Source organism: Bombus impatiens, unplaced genomic scaffold (genome assembly GCF_000188095.3).
Source record: "Bombus impatiens unplaced genomic scaffold, BIMP_2.2 scf_0969, whole genome shotgun sequence".
NCBI classification, from domain to species: Eukaryota; Metazoa; Arthropoda; class Insecta; order Hymenoptera; family Apidae; genus Bombus; species Bombus impatiens.
In genome coordinates this window covers 573,459-592,812 of record NT_177388.1, presented here as the reverse complement: position 1 = coordinate 592,812, position 19,354 = coordinate 573,459, and the positions used below count along the sequence as shown (strand labels likewise).

The window sequence follows — 19,354 nt, the reverse complement described above, 5'->3', positions numbered from 1 at the left end:
CCTGACACTGTCGAGAGGCAGCCTCGAAAGAGTAGGAGTTTCTCTCCCGGCTTTCTTCCGAGCTTCCTCATCTCTATGTTTAAAACGGATCTGCTGAGACGCTCGTAAATTCATTTCTCGAGGAAAACGATTTTGTTCCCACCGCTCCCTTTTTTCGATCCATTTTTGTTTGGTCAAGAGTTAGTGAGCACCATAGAAAAATACAGAAATGAAATGATACGCGTTTAAAGTCTCTCTTCTTAGTCACATAGAGTGTTAAAAAAAGATAATCCGAAGATTTATATACAGGCTTGTAAAAATAGACGATGCTACGTTATTACGAATGTTCTAAATGGGTTAAATGTTTCATTATTTTTATTAAATGTGAAACGAGACTTACGCGAACTCGAGTAACTTAAAGTAACTTAAAGTGTCGTAAAACGCAGCGACTCGGCAATTCCTTTCTCCTAGTGTGTAGTTTATAATAGCAGGTAATTTGGAATACGAAACAAATTTCATGCATTTTCAAGCGGTCGTAGGCGACACGGGACGCGTCCAGCAAATCGGCCAGGCGTGTTTCGTAAATTCAGTAATGTTTTTCGCATCGAGTAGCTAATGAATCGTTGCTGGCGTTAGTCGTTAGTTTAATCATCGTTATTATTATCATTTACACGGTTTAACGAGACCTCGTTGTCGCCGAAAAGATAAATAGTCGTCGCGTACGCCTTTAATGAACGGTTGTATTTCAAAATTACAAAGAATATATCGTTGCTTCGCCAGGGACCCGTTCAAACCGGTTTTTTCGTGTCCATTAGGAACTATGACGAATAAAGTGACGATCGCGGAACATATATTGGCGGGACGAGCCTCGGTTTTACGTAAAACACAGATAAATCCTAAATAATAAAGTAGTATGAGTCAGAAATGGTCCGGCATCGCGTTCATCGCACGTAAAAGGAGTTGTTGAGTTCGAATAAAACTAAGAGAATATTTATATGGTATGAATATCCACATGGAGATAAAAAAGGTAGGGCGTCAGCTTTATGAGAATAAAGGCGCCATGTCGTGAAGGAAAAATGAGAACCGATTAACGAAGTTATTTATTGCTTTACAATTCTACCACTCGTTGATTATCATAAAAGATGCATAAATCTTGCGCTATGTCAATCAAACTTTAAGCTACTGCCTTAACATAGTTTTTAATAAATATGGAAACAGGTTAGAAATCAATGGTATAAAGAAGTATATCCTTTCTCACTTTCAACATCGTTCTACTGTCTTATCATATCTTATTAAAATGTTACCAATCATCAAGATAATCGTTCTAATTTAACGCATGACTACTTTGATACTGTATCGTTCATTTATTATCAATTTGAAAGCAGTTCTCGGCTGTTCAAAGCTTCTGAGAAACTATGTCAGACCAAACGTCATCTTCATCAACATGTATAATAAATCCATCGCAAATCTGGTATTTTTGTACTTACGATTAATCAACGTTTCTTGAGAAATATTGTTATATGATGCGAATCACGTTGATTACTGAGTCGAAATAGGACTGATCTAGGATAAAGACACCGGCGATGTTTGCCTAACGATTGATCATAAAGAGAATGATGACAAGCTACCCTCCGTTGAGAAAACAAGATGTTCTTTTATTTATTGGCGCCCGTGTGTCGTAAATTACGCTGTTTAATTGTGACGGGCGTCGATTTTTCTCCTTCCTTTGATGAGCCAAAACCCGTCTGTATTGCCCAAGGTCTGTCTAAGAAGTACCACGTTGTGTGAAACGCATTCCATCCGTTAAATCTTCAGCGTAACACATATTCTTAAACCGACCCAATAACACATTGTAACAGATTCGAACTGCTCTTACCAAAAAACAATATTATCCTTGATCCAAATTTATCGGTTAAATCTCGTTCGTGTGACATTCCTGAGGTTAAAGATCGTTCATCAATCATGAGAATCGAAATCCATCACTTTGCGCCCACGTTGCTGCAGAAGGTGGCCTGTGGTATTCAAGAGACGCGTCTTCTTCAGGGTGTTTTAGAGTTATTGTAAAGTGTCTTTTCGTAGAATGCGTTGGAGTTGACCTTTTAGGTGTTGGAGGATGTTTGATTTTTCTTTGTACAGGAAGCCCTTTATGGATAGCTGAAAGTAGCCTTTTGAAAAAGTGGTCTATTGATATTGGAGGATTAATTTGCATGAAATTTTTTTGACAATTTAAGCGGAAAAAGGATATGGAAATCTTATTTATTTCCTTGTAGATAGGTAGGTTTTTTCATTTAATCCAAATTTGTCAATTCCGGAATTAAAATCTTCTTGGAATTAAACTGTCATAGTTTCTTTATTTATTGTTTATTTTTTTTTTTTAATAATTTATGCATTGAAAAATTGTTTAGGTGAAAGGCAGAATATATTTAACTTTCTTCGAATGCTAAATTTATGTTTGAAGCAATTTTCCAAATTCATATAAGGATAATTAGATTCGTATAATATTAGATTATAAATTAAGCAAATATCCTGATTATTTAGGTTCGCAAGAGATTCTGATATCCTTATTGCGATATAAACCGTCTTATAACCAATTTCTTTCTTTTTAATATGGTTGAGAATCGACAATAAAACTTCAAACTCAGAAGAAACGACATTTTATATGGACAAACTTAATAATAGTAATATAACGTATAAGGAAACTTCATGATCATTGTAACTATATTTAACGTTGATGAGTTGAAAGACTTCATCTAATCAACATATCTAAGATAAATAAATTGCACACGAAGTGATAGTTTAATAGAACGAATTAAAAACATAAAATATCATCTGTCATGGATGAGTTGAATATGATATATTCAGGAAATTTATTGTCTCTGAATGTTTCCCCGTTTTCGTGACAGAGGACAGGCAGAAGACGCACTCTGAGGCCAAGGTTTTGTAATAAATTACAAATATACCATAGCTTCCCGCAAACATTTTACTTGCAAAACTATCTTTTCCTTCCTTGTCGTCAGATGTAAAACGATTGCGATATATACAAGAAATTTTTTTATAGCATTTTTATAATCAACGTGAACGTTGTGAATTCTAATCCTTCAGATATATTTCAGGATAATTAATTTACGTAAACATTGCTACACGATCATAAAACTCTTTTAAACTGGGAAGAGGTTTAATAATTCTATAATCTTATGATAATTTGCGTCATTATTGCATTGTATAATTTCATGATAATTTGTTGTATTATGAATAAATTTATACTTTTATATTTAGTAATAAGTAAATAATTAGCTTGATGTACCTAATTTCTAAATTAAATTTTCTTCCATTCGACACACGATGATCATTTAGCTCTTACGCGCACGTTTTCTCGACTGACAGTAAGAAGATATTTATTCATGGGCTATCACTTTCCTGTCTCGTCTCTGTCCCAACGTTATGACACGCGCTTAGTGCAGGGTCACGATCGCGCAGGTTACAATCATTGGACTTCTATTGCTCGTCGACCACGTGTCATAAGCTACTCGAGTCTCCATTGACTGTTTTCATATAATTCTTCATATTCTTCGTGAGAATTTTTCAATATTCCGTCTTTCTATATAAATTTATTAATTACATCTTGATAATTTTTAATAATACAATTCTTACAATTTTCATTTTTCTTGAAACAGTACCGTCCTATTTAATTAAATTACTAATTAATAAATAAAATATACGCAAAATATTAAATCGAAAAGGGTTTAAAAATTTGAGAAACAACAACATGCAAGTTGTCAAACGTTAATTCATTAGGAGCCTCTAGACTACTATTGCTATTACTGTAACCATCAGAGTATTACATTGAATATCTAAAATATTACACGTTCAAGTCCAATATCTAGATTTAATTAATACCAGAGATACATACTAATTTCTACAGATTATGCTCATAGCTAGGAACAGTTCAATAATATTTTAGTATCCGATTACCTATACAAGACCTTCCTCGATTATGCAGCCATGTCTTTTCACTCGTTAAGTATGCAACTCAAGCTTGCACAAGAGATTATGATTAAATAAAAAATCGACTCGTTATTTCAGGAATCCGATACACACATCTTGCGCGCGAATAAATTCAACTAAATACATTCTAACACTAGAATTTACAAATGCAGGTATCAAAGATAATTACTTTAAATATTTTATGTTTAATAATAATTGTGTTTAATATAACTAGCCAGCAAATATAAGCAATAGTCTTTCCCAAAAAAACATTTTTATTTAAAAAAATATATGCTATTCTACATAACTTGAGAGCAGTCCTAATATCTTAAATAAATAAAATATTTATGCATCATGATACGTATTATTTTACGGACAAACACTTACGGGCAATAGTGTATTTCATTTGTAGTTTCCAGTAACAATTTCTATCGTCGAGGGAATGGTTTCTACGACGATGTCCGACTTCGCGATGACGATGCACGTGACCGCGCTTATTCGCCGGCTATCGGTTCTGCTTTCGCGTCTCATCCCTTTCTCATCTGGCGCATTACGAAGCGTGCACGCGTAACCGGCGCCAGCAAGCAGGTTGCAAACGCCTCGAGTTTCATTGCTCGCGCCAAGTGGAAGGATCGACGAGCGGACGAGAAGAGCGAGACGTTTAGACGCACCTCTCGGCGCGCTTCGCCTTGTCGGACCACCGTGAAAAAGCATTTCGAATTCGCCGCGGAATCCGGTCTTATCGAGAAAAGTCAATTATATCCGGCGCGAGGAACTGGTTGAGAGGCGCGAAAAGAAGGATGGAATTCCTCAAATGATGAAATGTTTCTACAAATGTTCGATGTAACGTTATGTCAATTCAAAGATTTAAGAGAATAAAGACATTTCAAAATACTTTGCTTCATTTTCTTGGTTATTTTATAAATAGATTAATTTTATTCATCTCATCAATTGTACTAAAATTTCACTTTTTAGAGTAATTTATTTGAGATAAAAGTAATACAGAAAATTAAAAATAAAACATTAAGTATGCATTGTTTTCGTAATCGGTGATGTATGTGGCGTAGTATTGATTACTTAATTTGTTTTCGATAAACGTAGATATGCTAGGAAAATTGGAAACAAAGGAGTTGTAGATTAGTACAATCTATTGGATATAAAATGAGCACGAAACGAGTATGGTTGCGTAATTGGTATGTTATTCGTTACCTAATTTATTTAAGATAAACGTAGATATATAATAAAAAAATTTGAAATAACAAATTTAATATGCAGATATTTGCGTTATTAGTACCAGGAAATAATTGAACGTCAGCACGTTTATGTCAATCTTATCAGTATAAAATACGTGTGTATTGGTTAAATAAGGAAACAGCTTTCTGAACTGCATTACTGGACCACTTTAGTAACCGGTTTGTCTTGAAAACTTCTTATATTAAAATTGCGCCTACTACAATGAAGTTGTAGGATGTAGTCAAAAATTACTTATGAGATATTGTTGAGAATATAATGGGATAATTTATTACGAAATGAACTAGAAATGTTTGTTGCTATAATAATTATACATAATAAATGTTGTGTAATATGTTACATGATAACAAGGTCTTCATTACGATAATATGTAACTAGTACCAGTCTCTATTCTCAGGAGAAATTCTTCCTTCAACCTGTTGCTAAACTAAGGATCTACATAATATAATTATATATTCTCATATTATTTATTCAATGATATATGGTATATAATAAAACTCTTTTTTCGTTGTTATACTATTTTACCTATCTATTACATAAAATTAGATATATACATATATTAAATTATTAGGTATCATATTAAATTATAAAATAATACTTCCTACACTTCAAAACCGAATTTTATACTTAGAATTGATCATTTAATTTCTCGGCTCCTTTAATTAACTACATTCACCATCCACGACATAACACTACTAAAATTTCATAGGTTATCATTTTCCCAATTTTTTACCATTATTCAAGAATTCGTTATTAATTATGGTAAGTTGCACAAAGATTCATACATTCAAATATTTAAGAAACTTTTAGTTAACTGTAACATTTTATCTTGATAAACGTTCTTAAATCGATCCTTATTGAAAAACCAGGGAGAGATAAACGATGCAAATTTATCTATCGGAAGTAGACAGGTGACACTAAGTGTGAGCGAGTCAGACTTTCGTATTTCACTGTGGACACGATAAATGGCGTCACGATGATCGGCACCGATAACGCATAGCATGAGAATCGAGTTCGACGTTTATTCTTGTTGCGTTATTTTGGTAGACACTAGAACGGTTTAATCCTCATCGTCGTGGATCCGAAGCATAATGCCGAACCTGCAGGGTTCCTCGTAGAACCACGATGATTCATCAGGCCCTTTTGAAACCGATTATTAATTAGCTGCTTATCTTAATGACCGCACAACTTTCGACCCTCTTTTTGTATTTATAATATCCATTACGATGTATGACACATCATGACACTTTATATGAAATATTTGCAAGAAGTAGAAAGTATGATTTCTCTACAATCTTCCTTGGAAAATAATCCTATATTGAACCAATATTCAAATGAAGCAAAATCTCAAGTTCATATCACCTTCATAAGCAATATTCGAATTGCGAATCTACAATCTTAAAATAGGTCAAATTTTAGCAACGAAGTCAAGGCGTTGGAACAGTGTTCGAACCAAGAAATCCATAAATTTAATTTTTTATTCGAACGTATCTTCTTCAAATGTGTTTCTTAGAAATACACTTCGTAGCGAAAAAGATTTAAGAAATGGACAGACATATCTCATCATAGAATGATGCTCTATTTTTACGTGACCAGTCTACTAATACGAGTAACCTACTAAATCTAACGATTTTAACGTGGTTAGCATAGCTTGCGTTTAATTAACTCGTAATTGAAAGATGCGTCTCACCACCGTGTATAGAACGATGATAAAAATACTCGTAGCATTGTGAACCATACAGAAGCCTTGATTTTCACGTGAATCAAATCTGCACACGTGGTTCCTGAAACGAACGGGTACAAGGTACACGTGAACGCAAACTGCTTTATCGTAGTGTAAACACCTGGTGTGGCCTCGTATGCGCCGCTTGTAAATGTTGCTCGAGAGAATTACGGCTCGCTTATTACAAGTTAACGGGCACGACGTAATTTAATGTGCTTTAACACCTCCACGGATTTATGCTACCCGCTGCATGTGACTGTACAAATGCATATGCGTGTATTTTTCTAAAAGTATCGCGAAACCTTGTGACACGTGTGCGTTACGTATGTACACGCATATAGAACTATGTGGCGTATTGTGGCTTCGTCGTTTATTTTAAGTCACTACCGCTACGCCATAAATCTTGATGTAACATTTTTGGTCGTGTAACGAATGGCTGATCCGTAAAGTTTGGAAATTAACGAATAGTATGGATGTGCGATTCTCTAGCGATGAAGTATCGTGGAATTCTGTATGAAAAATACTTTGCCTGATAGAGAGGGGGAAAGAAAGAAAGGAAGTTTAATTCTGTGCACTGTGATTTGAAGTCTCTTATTTTTATATGCAAATTAATGCTTTCTTTGAATGATAAGAAAAATTCAGCTGTGTATATTACGATTTTTTAAAATTTTAGTCGCCATTGTATTCTTCCAAAACCTTTTTCGTGGTTTCTCTAATCTTCCTCAATCTGAATGATAAGGGTGTTGTCTTCTTTCCTACTGCGATTTAGTGTAAAAGGTATAGTGATAAGAAAAAAAGAAGAATGAAGATGGAAATTCAATTCCATATGTTACTTTTAGAAACTTTTATAAAATCAAAAAATGTGAAATAAAAGGAGTCACTTTACAAAAAGTTTAAAGAGCAGTCTCTTCGAAAGAAAGTATCTGAACACGATACTGTACCGATCGAGTCTTTCGAATGAATTATTGCGTTTTCTAGTCTAGCGCGTAGTTCGTTACGTAATTAAGGGATTCCATAAATTTCTTCATAACCATAATCCCACGGAGATGTTTGTAAATCAAGGCCGTTGTCATAAATACAAATCCGAGATAACGATCGACCAGAGATAACATTAAGATCCGGTGTTCGTGCGCATTACGCCTGACCCTTGTTGTTAATATCGAGGTAATCGAGGGACCTGTTTCACGTGGTTTGACATTATCGAACGGTAATCGAGAAAGGTTCGCGCCACTCGCATTGTTCCCTTCTACACCCTGGCCGATGCATAAATTCGCTCATGCGATATTCATACAATTAACATCAAGCAGTGGCCAAGGTGTAGCATATAAGCGGCGAAGTAACTTGACATTCATCCTGGGTTAATCCAATCAAAGAGTCGAGGAGTGTCAGTTAGGGCGCGGCTTTATATGCACGTTACTGATTAGCTTTTACTGAAAAAAATAAGTGTCGCGCTACAACGGAATAGCGTCGCGTTCAGCTCTAGCGGATATCAAGGACATAGACATTAGACGCCACTAGAAAACGAACTGACAGTCAGAAGAGCTTTTTCAATCATTTAATTTTATAGTTTCACGTGAAGTTTGATATTTGTTTGATGTGCGACTCTCTCAGAAGCAAAACCTATCAATTTCAATTTTTATTAATTTCTCAATTTCATTGCATAAGTACAAAGATTCATGTCAGCTTAGATCCTATAAACTGAGTATTGTTAAATGTAAATCATATACAGTATTTTGATAATATGATATATTATATCCGTCATATGATACAGTATTACAGTAATGAAATTTTTAGTTTGATTTATAAATTACTTTCTTAAAAATCTCAAATTGATCGATATCAGAGTGTTAGTGAATTTTCCGATTTCATTATCCAGTTATCGAATGACTTGACTTTAAAGCCGAATCACAAATGACTTGCTACTTGTAAGTTTATTTGTTACAAGAAGATATTATAAACAGATAATCACAAATTCCTTGATAAATTTAAAAAGAGGTAGTTCTAATGTACATATAATCAATTTACTCTATTCTTCAATTGATAAAATAGATCAGTATGATATCTACACCGCTTAAATTTCAATTTACAAGAAATGGCTCATAAAAGCCACCGATATAAAGTTACAGTAATATGATTAAATTCGGCAGGAAAATAAATAATCAACAACAAATTAAACTCATAACTAGATCTCATAAACTAGATATATCTATCCTTTCATAAAATTCCATTAAGGCATCGATAAACGTCCAGTATCATTCCTAGCCTGCCGGCGAGATCGACGCATTCCCAAATTGCGAAACTGCGTACCGAAATAGAACCAAATTTTCAAGAAAGCCATCAGAGCACTATTAATCGTCCAATCAAATAGTGGTAATAGATACGGAGTTCCAGATCCGACCTGAATCACCATCGAAGCACTTGCTCATACGTGGCCATGTGGTCTTCGCTGTAATTTATACTCGTCTTTCGCGTCCCATATACCGATTCTACGCCCATGCAACATTAATCCCACGTACGGAGACTAAAAGCAATTTAACATACAATCCCTTATCATCTTAATCTTCTGTAACTTCATCAACCACGAGATAGAAAACATTCGTGCGTATACAATCACAAATATGTGCAGTCACAATATCCTTCGAATTTCCTTTCGCAACGTTATTTTCAACTTATTGATACCCCACCTACTGACAAACAGAAATTACGTCCTTACTGTAGTATACAACGTGCACAGGAATAGAGAGACTCCTTCTAAGAAATCATTGCAATTTTTCTTTCTACGCTTGATCAAAGTCGCAAATAACAGAGACGTTTACGAGACACGAATATTAATCGTATCCGCCACGGTGCAACCCGAGAGTTATAAATCTACGCACAATCCTTTTACTTACTAAGGCTTTTTAGTTTTTCTGTGTGGTTATTGTTAGAAATATTAATTTTGATTTATGCGTTTTACATTACCAGTTATGACAAATGATAAAGTTCTAACAAATTTTTTAAGATCAAAGAAAAGATTAATCGTAAGAAATTATAGATTAATCAAATGAATATGATACTTACGAAAAGATATTAATCATTAGCAAAATCAATGTGAAAGGATCTCTGTCTTGATCCTGTTTGGCATTAATCGTGTAGAGTAGCAAAATATTTTATTGAAGATCTAAACTTTACTTAAGACTCCAATCCTGCAAATCTTTTTTAATACAGAATCAAATATATTTTATACAGTATATTGAAATAAGAATTTATGTCTATGTTACAATCCCTCTTTTCGATTTTTCACGTTTATCGAAATAAGAATTAATATTGGATCGCCGAAGTACATTTCGATTCGATATACATCCGTAACCTTTCTCTATCTTTCATACTTTCCATTTTCGATAATTCATCCTTCCAGAACCTCTCAGGTTTTTCGGCAAAGAACTTTTCAGTACGATCTTTCATGTCGATCAAATTTCTTAAAAATCGGAATGAACTTCCCGGGCAACTCAATATATTTGCCTGTACTCAACATATAAATAAAATACCGCTGATATTGCCTTTATTGTACAAAACTTTAAATCAGAATGAAATCTATAAATAATTTAGTTATAAGTATAATCAAAGCGGTTAGCAGTCCTAAGATAGCAATCGGTGTAGTTATTCGATACTTTAATTTATGACCCGCTATGCTTATTCTACATGCCAACCTTGTTGGATCTCTATACGCATGCTACAGAATGCATTTTTACATTGTAAATTTACACGAGTATCTACTTTAAATGTATTATTGTGAAACTGTTTTGTTAAAATTCCATAACCTTTAATTTGCGTCTCGCATTCCAGCCAACATCGCATGTATATAGTAAACGAACGAGGTAACACATCCAAGTATGCACAATTGTTAAACACATCAAAATACAATAATTGCTATAGGTCGCTATATGATCTTATATCGCAACTTGAGACCTCTGATAATGAGTCACATAACGTTAAACGATTAACATTATACGTCAGCTGACGTGAAGCAACCTCCACAACCAACATAATATATGAAACAAGATTTTCTTAGCCAAGTACGTAATAATATTCAATTACCATTCCCTTCAAGTACATATTATCAGTTTTCTAGAAAAATTATATATATCAATAATCACCAGTCTTGCAATATCTGTGACAGTTCATAATAGAAATGAGCTACTTAATAAAATAGAGGTTTTATATGTGTAATTATCTCATAAAACATCTTTAAAAAAAAGAATTCTACAATCCAAAATAGGGTTGTTTCAGCTCTTCTGTGCATAGTGAGTTATAATCCATAAACAATATTTTTTTTAAACTTTCAAAATTTAAATATTATTAATACTAAGGCTATCAGAGTTGAGAAAATAATAAATTGCAATGTTTCATAAAAATTCACAAGTTTACGATCATGCATCCTCGGTGGTGTAAATGATCCTTAAAATATATCGATAAAAGTTCTTTTCCTTCTATTATACATTTTTCTCACTCATCATTTTGATTTCCAGGTAAAAAATAAAAAATGGGTAAAAAATTCTTTTATTACTGAATCATTGAGTAATTAATAATTTCTTGCATTAATTTGAGTTCCTTGAGAAATTTATTTTTCTCATTCACGTCTTCCACTAAACCTATATGAACAAGACGCAGTCAGTCGTTTCTTTAATAAAAGCATTATACATTCGAAACACCATAACTCAAAGGAGCTTCGAATAACCACTTTTGCCTTTTCGATCGTTACGTTCGGATCGCCCACGAAGCGATCCACGATTTCCGGTGCACTCGACACGTCGCGATTCAGAGGCCAAACGACAAAGTGCAGCTGGCTTTCGGACACACGCGGAGGAACGCGACGTAGCTAAATTTATGCCGTGACAGCCATAATTTCACGACGGTTTTACACGTCCAAACACGTGTCCTGGCACGCGTGTTGTGACTTACTAATTCGCGTCGCGGACTCACATTTGAAATCTTCGATTCGATCACGAAACTCTTGTTTGTACAGACGACACGCTAAGTACTCACGTGCGCAAACACTGTTTCTGTTTTTACTAATTGTTCCCTAAGAATAGTTCGTTGAGTGACCAGCAGCGACTGGCAATCAAACAAATTCGTGATATAGAGACATCTCCGATTGCATGGGCGGACAAATGGTTATCCATAGCAGCAGAACGAATTTCGTTTAACTAATGGGACTCTACCGAATACTCTGTGTTTAATGATATTTATGATTTCCTTAACTTTCACTGGCATTTTTAATTTTCATTTTCAACTGATATTCTTAGATCTAAATGATCCATAAGAGCTTAAGGTTAATTATATCAATTAATACTTTTATGTATTTGATTTTAACTCTTTTAGGGTCGGATTTCTTTTAAACTGTGGAAAAATTTCATTTTATCCATTATTAATAATAGAAGCACATCTTTCCTGATATTTTCGTAAAGAAGTCATAACACATTTCAAATCGGTTTAGTTTTACCGAAAGGAAATATATTTATCATTTAGTTAATTAAGAACTTGTCAAAGTAGAATAATTAAACATTTTATATTCTTCGCTAAAAATTTCTATGCTATCCAACCCGTATATAAAATTTAAATCGAAATTAAGTAATCGGAAATACAACCATCTATGACTCAACGATATTACCTAAAAGGACTAACGAGATCTTATTAGAATTAATTTAGTTCTCCTTAATGAAGTTTTCAAGATTGTCGTTATCTTGTGTACATTCTATTTTAGAAAGCAAGAACAAAGAACGCAGCAAGTAGCTTTTACAGACCTGCTCTTTTTAGAAAATATATATATAGTCGTTGAATAAGGGAGGCTTAATGTATTTGTCTGGCAAATCGTATTTATTCTCTGACTCACAGAAAGAGTTAAAGAAAACTTCTTATAAAATGTTCTTTATTATCTCCTAACCGTTGTCTTTTTATTGGATCTTTATCGTTGCTTCTGAAAAGTCTGTCGAATATTTTGCGCTGAATACGAAAAGAGTCGAGCTCGTAGTATTTATAGACAATGAACCTGCATGTTGCTTCGTGAAAAAAAAACCAAAAAAATATCGAGTTCAGAGTCATGGTACGAGCCCAGCCCGACAATAAAAGCCAAAAGATATTTATCACGAGTACCAATGTATTGCAATGCAAGCAATGTGCCTGACAAAACGAGCGTAACGTTTTCCATTATTTTTGTTAGCACAATCTGATTGCTTCCTCGTCGAGAGCGTACAAACGTGTTATTACTTCCGTGTCATTTCTGCTTCCCTCCGACAATGTTGTGCTTTGTCGCTTTCTGATCAATTTTGTTACAAGGTGCTGTACTCGAAAGCTAATGAAAGTAAAACAAAATAACATTATGTTGTTTATATCACTATATAACTAGACTGTGACGCTTCCCATTCATCGCTTTAACGTATTCAAATACTATTATTCCAATTCCAAAGAGTTATTCAAATGCGCTCCAAGATTTATTATATACATGTATTATGTAATAAATATTCAGAATATAAAATATAATAACTAAAGATTTAGTCGTGTTACAATTGATTTACTAAAAATATTTCAAAGAATTGCAATATGCGATACTAATTAATCTGCATCTGTATTTGTAGTGTTTCTGGAGTTTCTGCGGCGGACACTTAATCGACGGGATTTTCACGGAACCGACCTTGGAACGGGGTTACAACTTGGTGGCCACGGTTCCCCGAGGTGCTGTAGTTCTGAACGTGACACAGTTACGTCATACGGAGAATTATTTGGGTAAGACATCATATATTTACCGTGCGGCGCATCATGTTACAAAAATACTCGGATGTCTCTGTAACAAGAGAAAATCTTCATTTATCACAATTTTAACAAGAAGATAAATCGTAATTTATAAAACGTACGGAAGTTCGACAACAATGGCGTGAAAGTGCCACACAGTGTAATATAACGAGGTTATAAAGGACAATAAAGTGGAGCAAAGACGAAAGCATATAACAAGAAGAAATAATAAAAGAGGAGAGAACACGAACGATAGTTACACGGAATATTGGATCAGTCTGATAGCGTGGAATCTCGTTCGTGTACAACAAAATGATTCTAATGAAGTGTGCCAGTAAGCAAATAGTCGTGGCGATTGTTCGCGATTGCGAGCAATCAGCTGCGCCTGTCCGCGATCCCTCTTTATTGTCAATACGAGATCTTCTATCACGAAGAATTCATCCTATTCCAGAGGCGTTGTCGTGCTCTTGGCATCAACCCTTGTATAATCTAATCTCTGGACATGCGCGTTAAGTGGAACGTAAATGAAACGCAGTAGCCATTCACGTGACACACAATACGTGCTCGTAGCTTTGTCCCTTGATTCGTTCTGACACATGGTATTGAATAATCGCATGAACTGTCGGGTTTCTTGCACCGGTGTAACCTGTTCGATGCTATTGTATTGGAATTCTTTTTATAAATTTTTTCTGTAATATGTTTTATTCGCTCTGATCCTTATCTTTGATTATGCTATCGTGGCTTATAAAGGCTTGAATACAATAGATTTGAATGTCGTTGAATTTTTGTCATTTTCTATTTATTGAATTATTTGGAAAATTTGTCGTGAAATTTAAAATTAACATATCATTAAAATATGCGTTGTAGCTTTTGCTATTTGCCAGGTAGGTTTATAATTCATAACTGCTTTTCCGAGAAATTTGTCTCTCCTTGATTGAATTCCTTGAAGTAGTTACTGCAGGCTTATGGAGTATCCAGTTTCATGTTATGAAAAATATGTTTTGTAAAGATTAGAATGTGAATAGGATGGAGTAAATCCTTGAAAATGGATAAATTCTCATAAATGAATAAATTCTCTATATGAATATTAATGACTTTTTAGATGTTTTACTTGTTCAGATGTATAGGAAGTTTTTCTTTCTTGTTGTAAAATGATACTCTTTCTGTTAACAAGTACCAGAACTTCTTCTTAAAAAACGTTATGAATTTTTCGAACAACACAGTACTTATTTATTTGCCATTAAATAAATTCTTTAATATATATGATTAGTTAATTGTGAATGAGTATTGACTGTAACAGAAACGTGAAAGTAGTTTGGGGGCTAAATATCCAATCACTCAAAAATTATACCATAGATCGTACGGTTTAGTTTCTGGACGGGAAAGTGTTATGTCTTAAAGGTGACATACATACGTTTAATATAAAAGCTTCACAGAATTTTAATACAATTGGCAATATCATTAAGCACCTTATGCAAACAGTAGATCCAACATAAGCCTTCGTCGCTCAAGAGATGTGAAATTCAAACGAATCAACATAGAAAAGCAGTCGTGGTCAAGAACAATCCTTTATGGGAATGTTGTAAGAATTTAAGCGAACCCAAGTTAAATAACCTAAGTTAAATAGTATTCCATAAGAAAAAACAAATGGCGATCTTACGCAAAGTTTGTAAGACGGTTAAAAAATCTTTTAAAAAGGACTTCTTCTTATGTATTTAACTGTATTTAGTACAAACTATATTTTTGTTCTTTTTTTATAATCCTATCCATAAATTATTTGAACATTTTTGTTTTTGAAAATCAACGTTGTTTGTTTCTAGTTTCCACGTAGTTAGCCCCTTGAACTACATTCAACGTGAATTATATAAGTTGATTTGGTCGTAAAGTCGATCATGAACATTTACAAGCTATAATTCTTACCTAAACGATGCTAGTCAAGACTTCCACAATAGATCGAATCGGTCGATGTGTCATAGATTTTTAAAAAAGATTACACAGGTTATATTATTTCAAGCAGTTGCTCTTTCGATCTCAAAGAAACAGCTATGTAGGTGTGAAATAACGGGAAATGAATGGGACGTATAATAATGTGAATAATTACGTATTTATTACGAATCCTCGACGTTGCGAATGCAACTCGAAACAGGTTCGAACGTTTTATTGGTGATAAAAGCTGCAAGTGTGGACATTTCATGGCAAATATCTAATTACGGATACATATCATGAACTAGGCTTCAAAATAATGGAAAAGGAAATCTAGGTTGATAGAACGAGATGTGGTTATTGAGTAACAAAAATTTGTAAAAATTATCTATTAAATGATTTCGATATTATTCCAATAAATTTACATTTACAATATAAAACAATGACTTAAACGAAGTTTTTATTACAGTTCTTGTAAAGTAAAATATGTCACTAATTCAGATTATGTATCTCTTGTATTTGAAATGAAAGTGAAGTAATTTGCATTCACTGTTATTATCACGTTAATGTTTCGTTCAATCAAATCTGAAGAGAGTTGAAAGAGATGCAGTGGATAACTAACGTATACGTCATGTAGTAAATGATTCGTTTATATTTCTAATGTCTCGTATCGCATACACTGCGTCCAGCATTTCTCACATGCAAACGCCGTGAATGACTCTCCGTTTCCGTTTCATTACCCGAGTGACCACACAATTTAATTTCGAACGTGACAATTCCACGAAGTAATTATCAACGGGACCAACTGAATACTAATGCCTTTCAACGCTTCATCGCACTGGACGTGCCATCCCGATTTTTGCGAAAACAAGTTCAATTTGTTTAGGAACTACAAATGTGGTAAATGTAATTGGAAAATTAATTATATCATTTCCTAGAATTACTAACTTCATTAATGTATTATCATTAATTTTTAATGTATAAATTCGTCACGCATCGTTATTTCTGTTTTTAGCGGTCAAGTTGCAGGATGGTAGCTATTTGTTCAATGGAAATTACAGCATCAGTTTGTCTGGTAAATATCAGGCAGCTGGAACTACTTTCGTTTATTTTCGTCAAGGTTCTCAGAATTTGGAAAGTTTCTCTGCCATTGGACCATTAGAAGAACCTATTGATGTTATGGTAAATAAATTGTTGTAATAGAAATAAGCAGAATAATAAAATATTATACTTGAAAGCGAGAAGTGCGTTATATAGAATGAAAAAATAAATTCATTAATATTTTCAAATTAGGTTTTGTACCAAGAACCGAATCCTGGGATTGTATATCGATACATTATCCCCGGAAGTGCACCATCTCCAAACATTCATCTTGGACACAAACCAGGTATAACATTTTCTTGAAAATATATAAAAATTGATTGACGATACATTGTCGCCCTCTGTAATAATTATAATATAGAATAATTCTATTTTCAGTTTCTAACAAAGCTGGTGAACCCATTTTATCGGCGATACCTCATAGGAAGTAAGGATTCTTACACAATTAACATTTCAATACCATTTTTCAACTTCATTAATTATTAAAGAGTATTTATTATTCTTTAGAATAGATGTTGGTTCTACTAATGATGGAACGCAAGCATATCTTCCAAGACGATACAAAAAAAGGAAATTCTTTTGGAAAGCAAGCGGTTATACCGAGTGTAGTAGAACTTGTGGTGGAGGTAGGAATATTATATAATTAAATTTAGCTTAGATATATTATAGAGATATTATATACCTTATAAAATAATAACAATTTATATATATACATTATAAATATAAATTGTATAAAGCATATATATACATAACTTGTAAATTAATAACAATTATCTTTTTTTATCCTGTTTGTAAAAAAAGGTGTCCAAATGCTGAGGTATGTATGTACAAGGGAACATACGCAGGCTCCAGTGCCTGACAAGAGATGTCATACGTTGGAAAAGCCACGAGAAACTCAAGTAAAATGCAATACTATACCTTGTCCTCCCAAGTGAGTACAATTCCTATTTCCTTACCTTTAGTTTTAATTGCTACATATTGCCATAAATTACGTTTTACATTTGTTATTAAGATGGAGAGCCGGTCCGTGGGGTGTTTGTTCGGTTACGTGCGGTAGCGGTAATCGTCTGAGAGACGTAGAATGCGTGCAAGAAATAACGCCATCACTAGTAATGAGAATAGCTGATGGCGCCTGCACGGAGCCGAATATTCTTCCTACTACCGAGATTTGCGAAATGCCACAGTGTGAATTCGACACGAAAGCAGCGACGACAACTTTACCGCCACCACAATGGAGCGTGGGCACATGGTCATCAGTAAGTTTCTACTTTATAAAATCTTTTGAGAAATTGCCTGATTAAAAACCAAATCAGTTTCAAAGGCAATCGAGCGAAGAAAGTACATGTATGGCATTATAAAAATAAAATAGTAGACGTTTAGATGATTTGAAATACGAATTTAATTTCTTCTTCTTTGAAAGTGCTCCACAACTTGTGGTCCAGGTAAAAGAACAAGAACTGCGACCTGCGTCACTCACGGACCTTCATGTGATCTCGAAGTGAAGCCTATTACTCAAGATGCTTGTGATTTGGGACCTTGTTCCATTAAATCACCGCAAACAAACGCCATTTCAACTAGACTTCAAAGTCCACAATGGCTGTACAGTGAATGGTCTGATGGGGTAGGAACTATTCTACTTTCGTGTTGTTCATAGAAGATAGAAAAGGCGATTAAGATTTCAGAAACTTATGATTTTCTGTAATAGAATTCTAATATATTATAATGTAATATGATACTATATATAATAATAAAATATACATAATTAGAATTCTGTTATAATCAATCCTTCTGGTATAAAATCCTTTTATACCTATTAGAATCCGATATAATATAAGAAAGTGTCTTCACAATAAAGTGGATAGAAATAAGGGAATCAATTGGAATTTCTTTTTATACGATTGCTCTTGTTTAGTCATTAAAGATTCCAAAGTTGTATTATCTTTTATCCTTCTACTCTGTATGAATGCTACATATTTTGAGAAAAGTATAGTATTTTTTACTGATCTATACAGTGCTCAGCCGAATGTGGAGTCGGTTTGCAGACGAGGAAGATCTTCTGCGAAAAAAGTCCAGGGGAAGGATTTTGCGACCAATCGACAAGACCAGAATCATCAAGAACCTGTTCCAGCAACAGAACCTGTAGTGGACAATGGTTTACGGGACCCTGGACCGCGGTAGGTTCAAATAACATAGATAAAGAGAATAATACATTAACATTAAGTTAAGTAGGTTACTCCAATTTTGTTACAAAAGCTTCAACTATATACAATTTTTATTTTTTGGAGAATAGAATTTATTTGAATCTCTCTATTACAAATATCAAATTGTAAATACTAATTCTGAATTCAAATCCAAGAATGGAAATTTTGTAGACTGTATAAATATTCCTCTTCCAATAGTGTTCTACAGAATGTGATTCAGGCGAACAAGTTAGAGAAGTGGTGTGCATAACGATACTTCGTGGGTCGCTCCGCATTGTTCTGGACATGAACTGTCCCGCAAACAAACCGGAAACGAGAAGATCCTGCAGCGGTCCACCTTGTACATCCTCGTGGTTTATATCAGATTGGACAGAAGTAATTTAAAGTCACTTATGTATAACTAAAAAAAATTCTTTAACCTAAC

At 33.9% G+C, this 19,354-nt stretch overlaps 1 protein-coding gene across 5 annotated transcripts in view; it reads left to right on the top strand.

Moving 5' to 3' along the window:
• LOC100745314 (thrombospondin type-1 domain-containing protein 4) overlaps nucleotides 1-19,354 on the top strand; it is a 29,593-nt gene that overhangs the window by 9,312 nt on the left and 927 nt on the right. For 4 of the 5 annotated variants that reach the window (XM_033323414.1, XM_033323411.1, XM_033323412.1 and 1 more), the window contains 10 exons: nucleotides 13,552-13,699; nucleotides 16,644-16,810; nucleotides 16,922-17,015; nucleotides 17,093-17,156; nucleotides 17,237-17,355; nucleotides 17,531-17,660; nucleotides 17,742-17,985; nucleotides 18,150-18,350; nucleotides 18,742-18,903; nucleotides 19,129-19,305. In XM_033323414.1, coding sequence (XP_033179305.1) covers nucleotides 13,552-13,699; nucleotides 16,644-16,810; nucleotides 16,922-17,015; nucleotides 17,093-17,156; nucleotides 17,237-17,355; nucleotides 17,531-17,660; nucleotides 17,742-17,985; nucleotides 18,150-18,350; nucleotides 18,742-18,903; nucleotides 19,129-19,305 — 1,506 coding nt within the window. The remainder of the gene's footprint in view (nucleotides 1-13,551; nucleotides 13,700-16,643; nucleotides 16,811-16,921; nucleotides 17,016-17,092; nucleotides 17,157-17,236; nucleotides 17,356-17,530; nucleotides 17,661-17,741; nucleotides 17,986-18,149; nucleotides 18,351-18,741; nucleotides 18,904-19,128; nucleotides 19,306-19,354) is intronic. The other variant, XM_003493116.4, reaches the window with a different exon arrangement.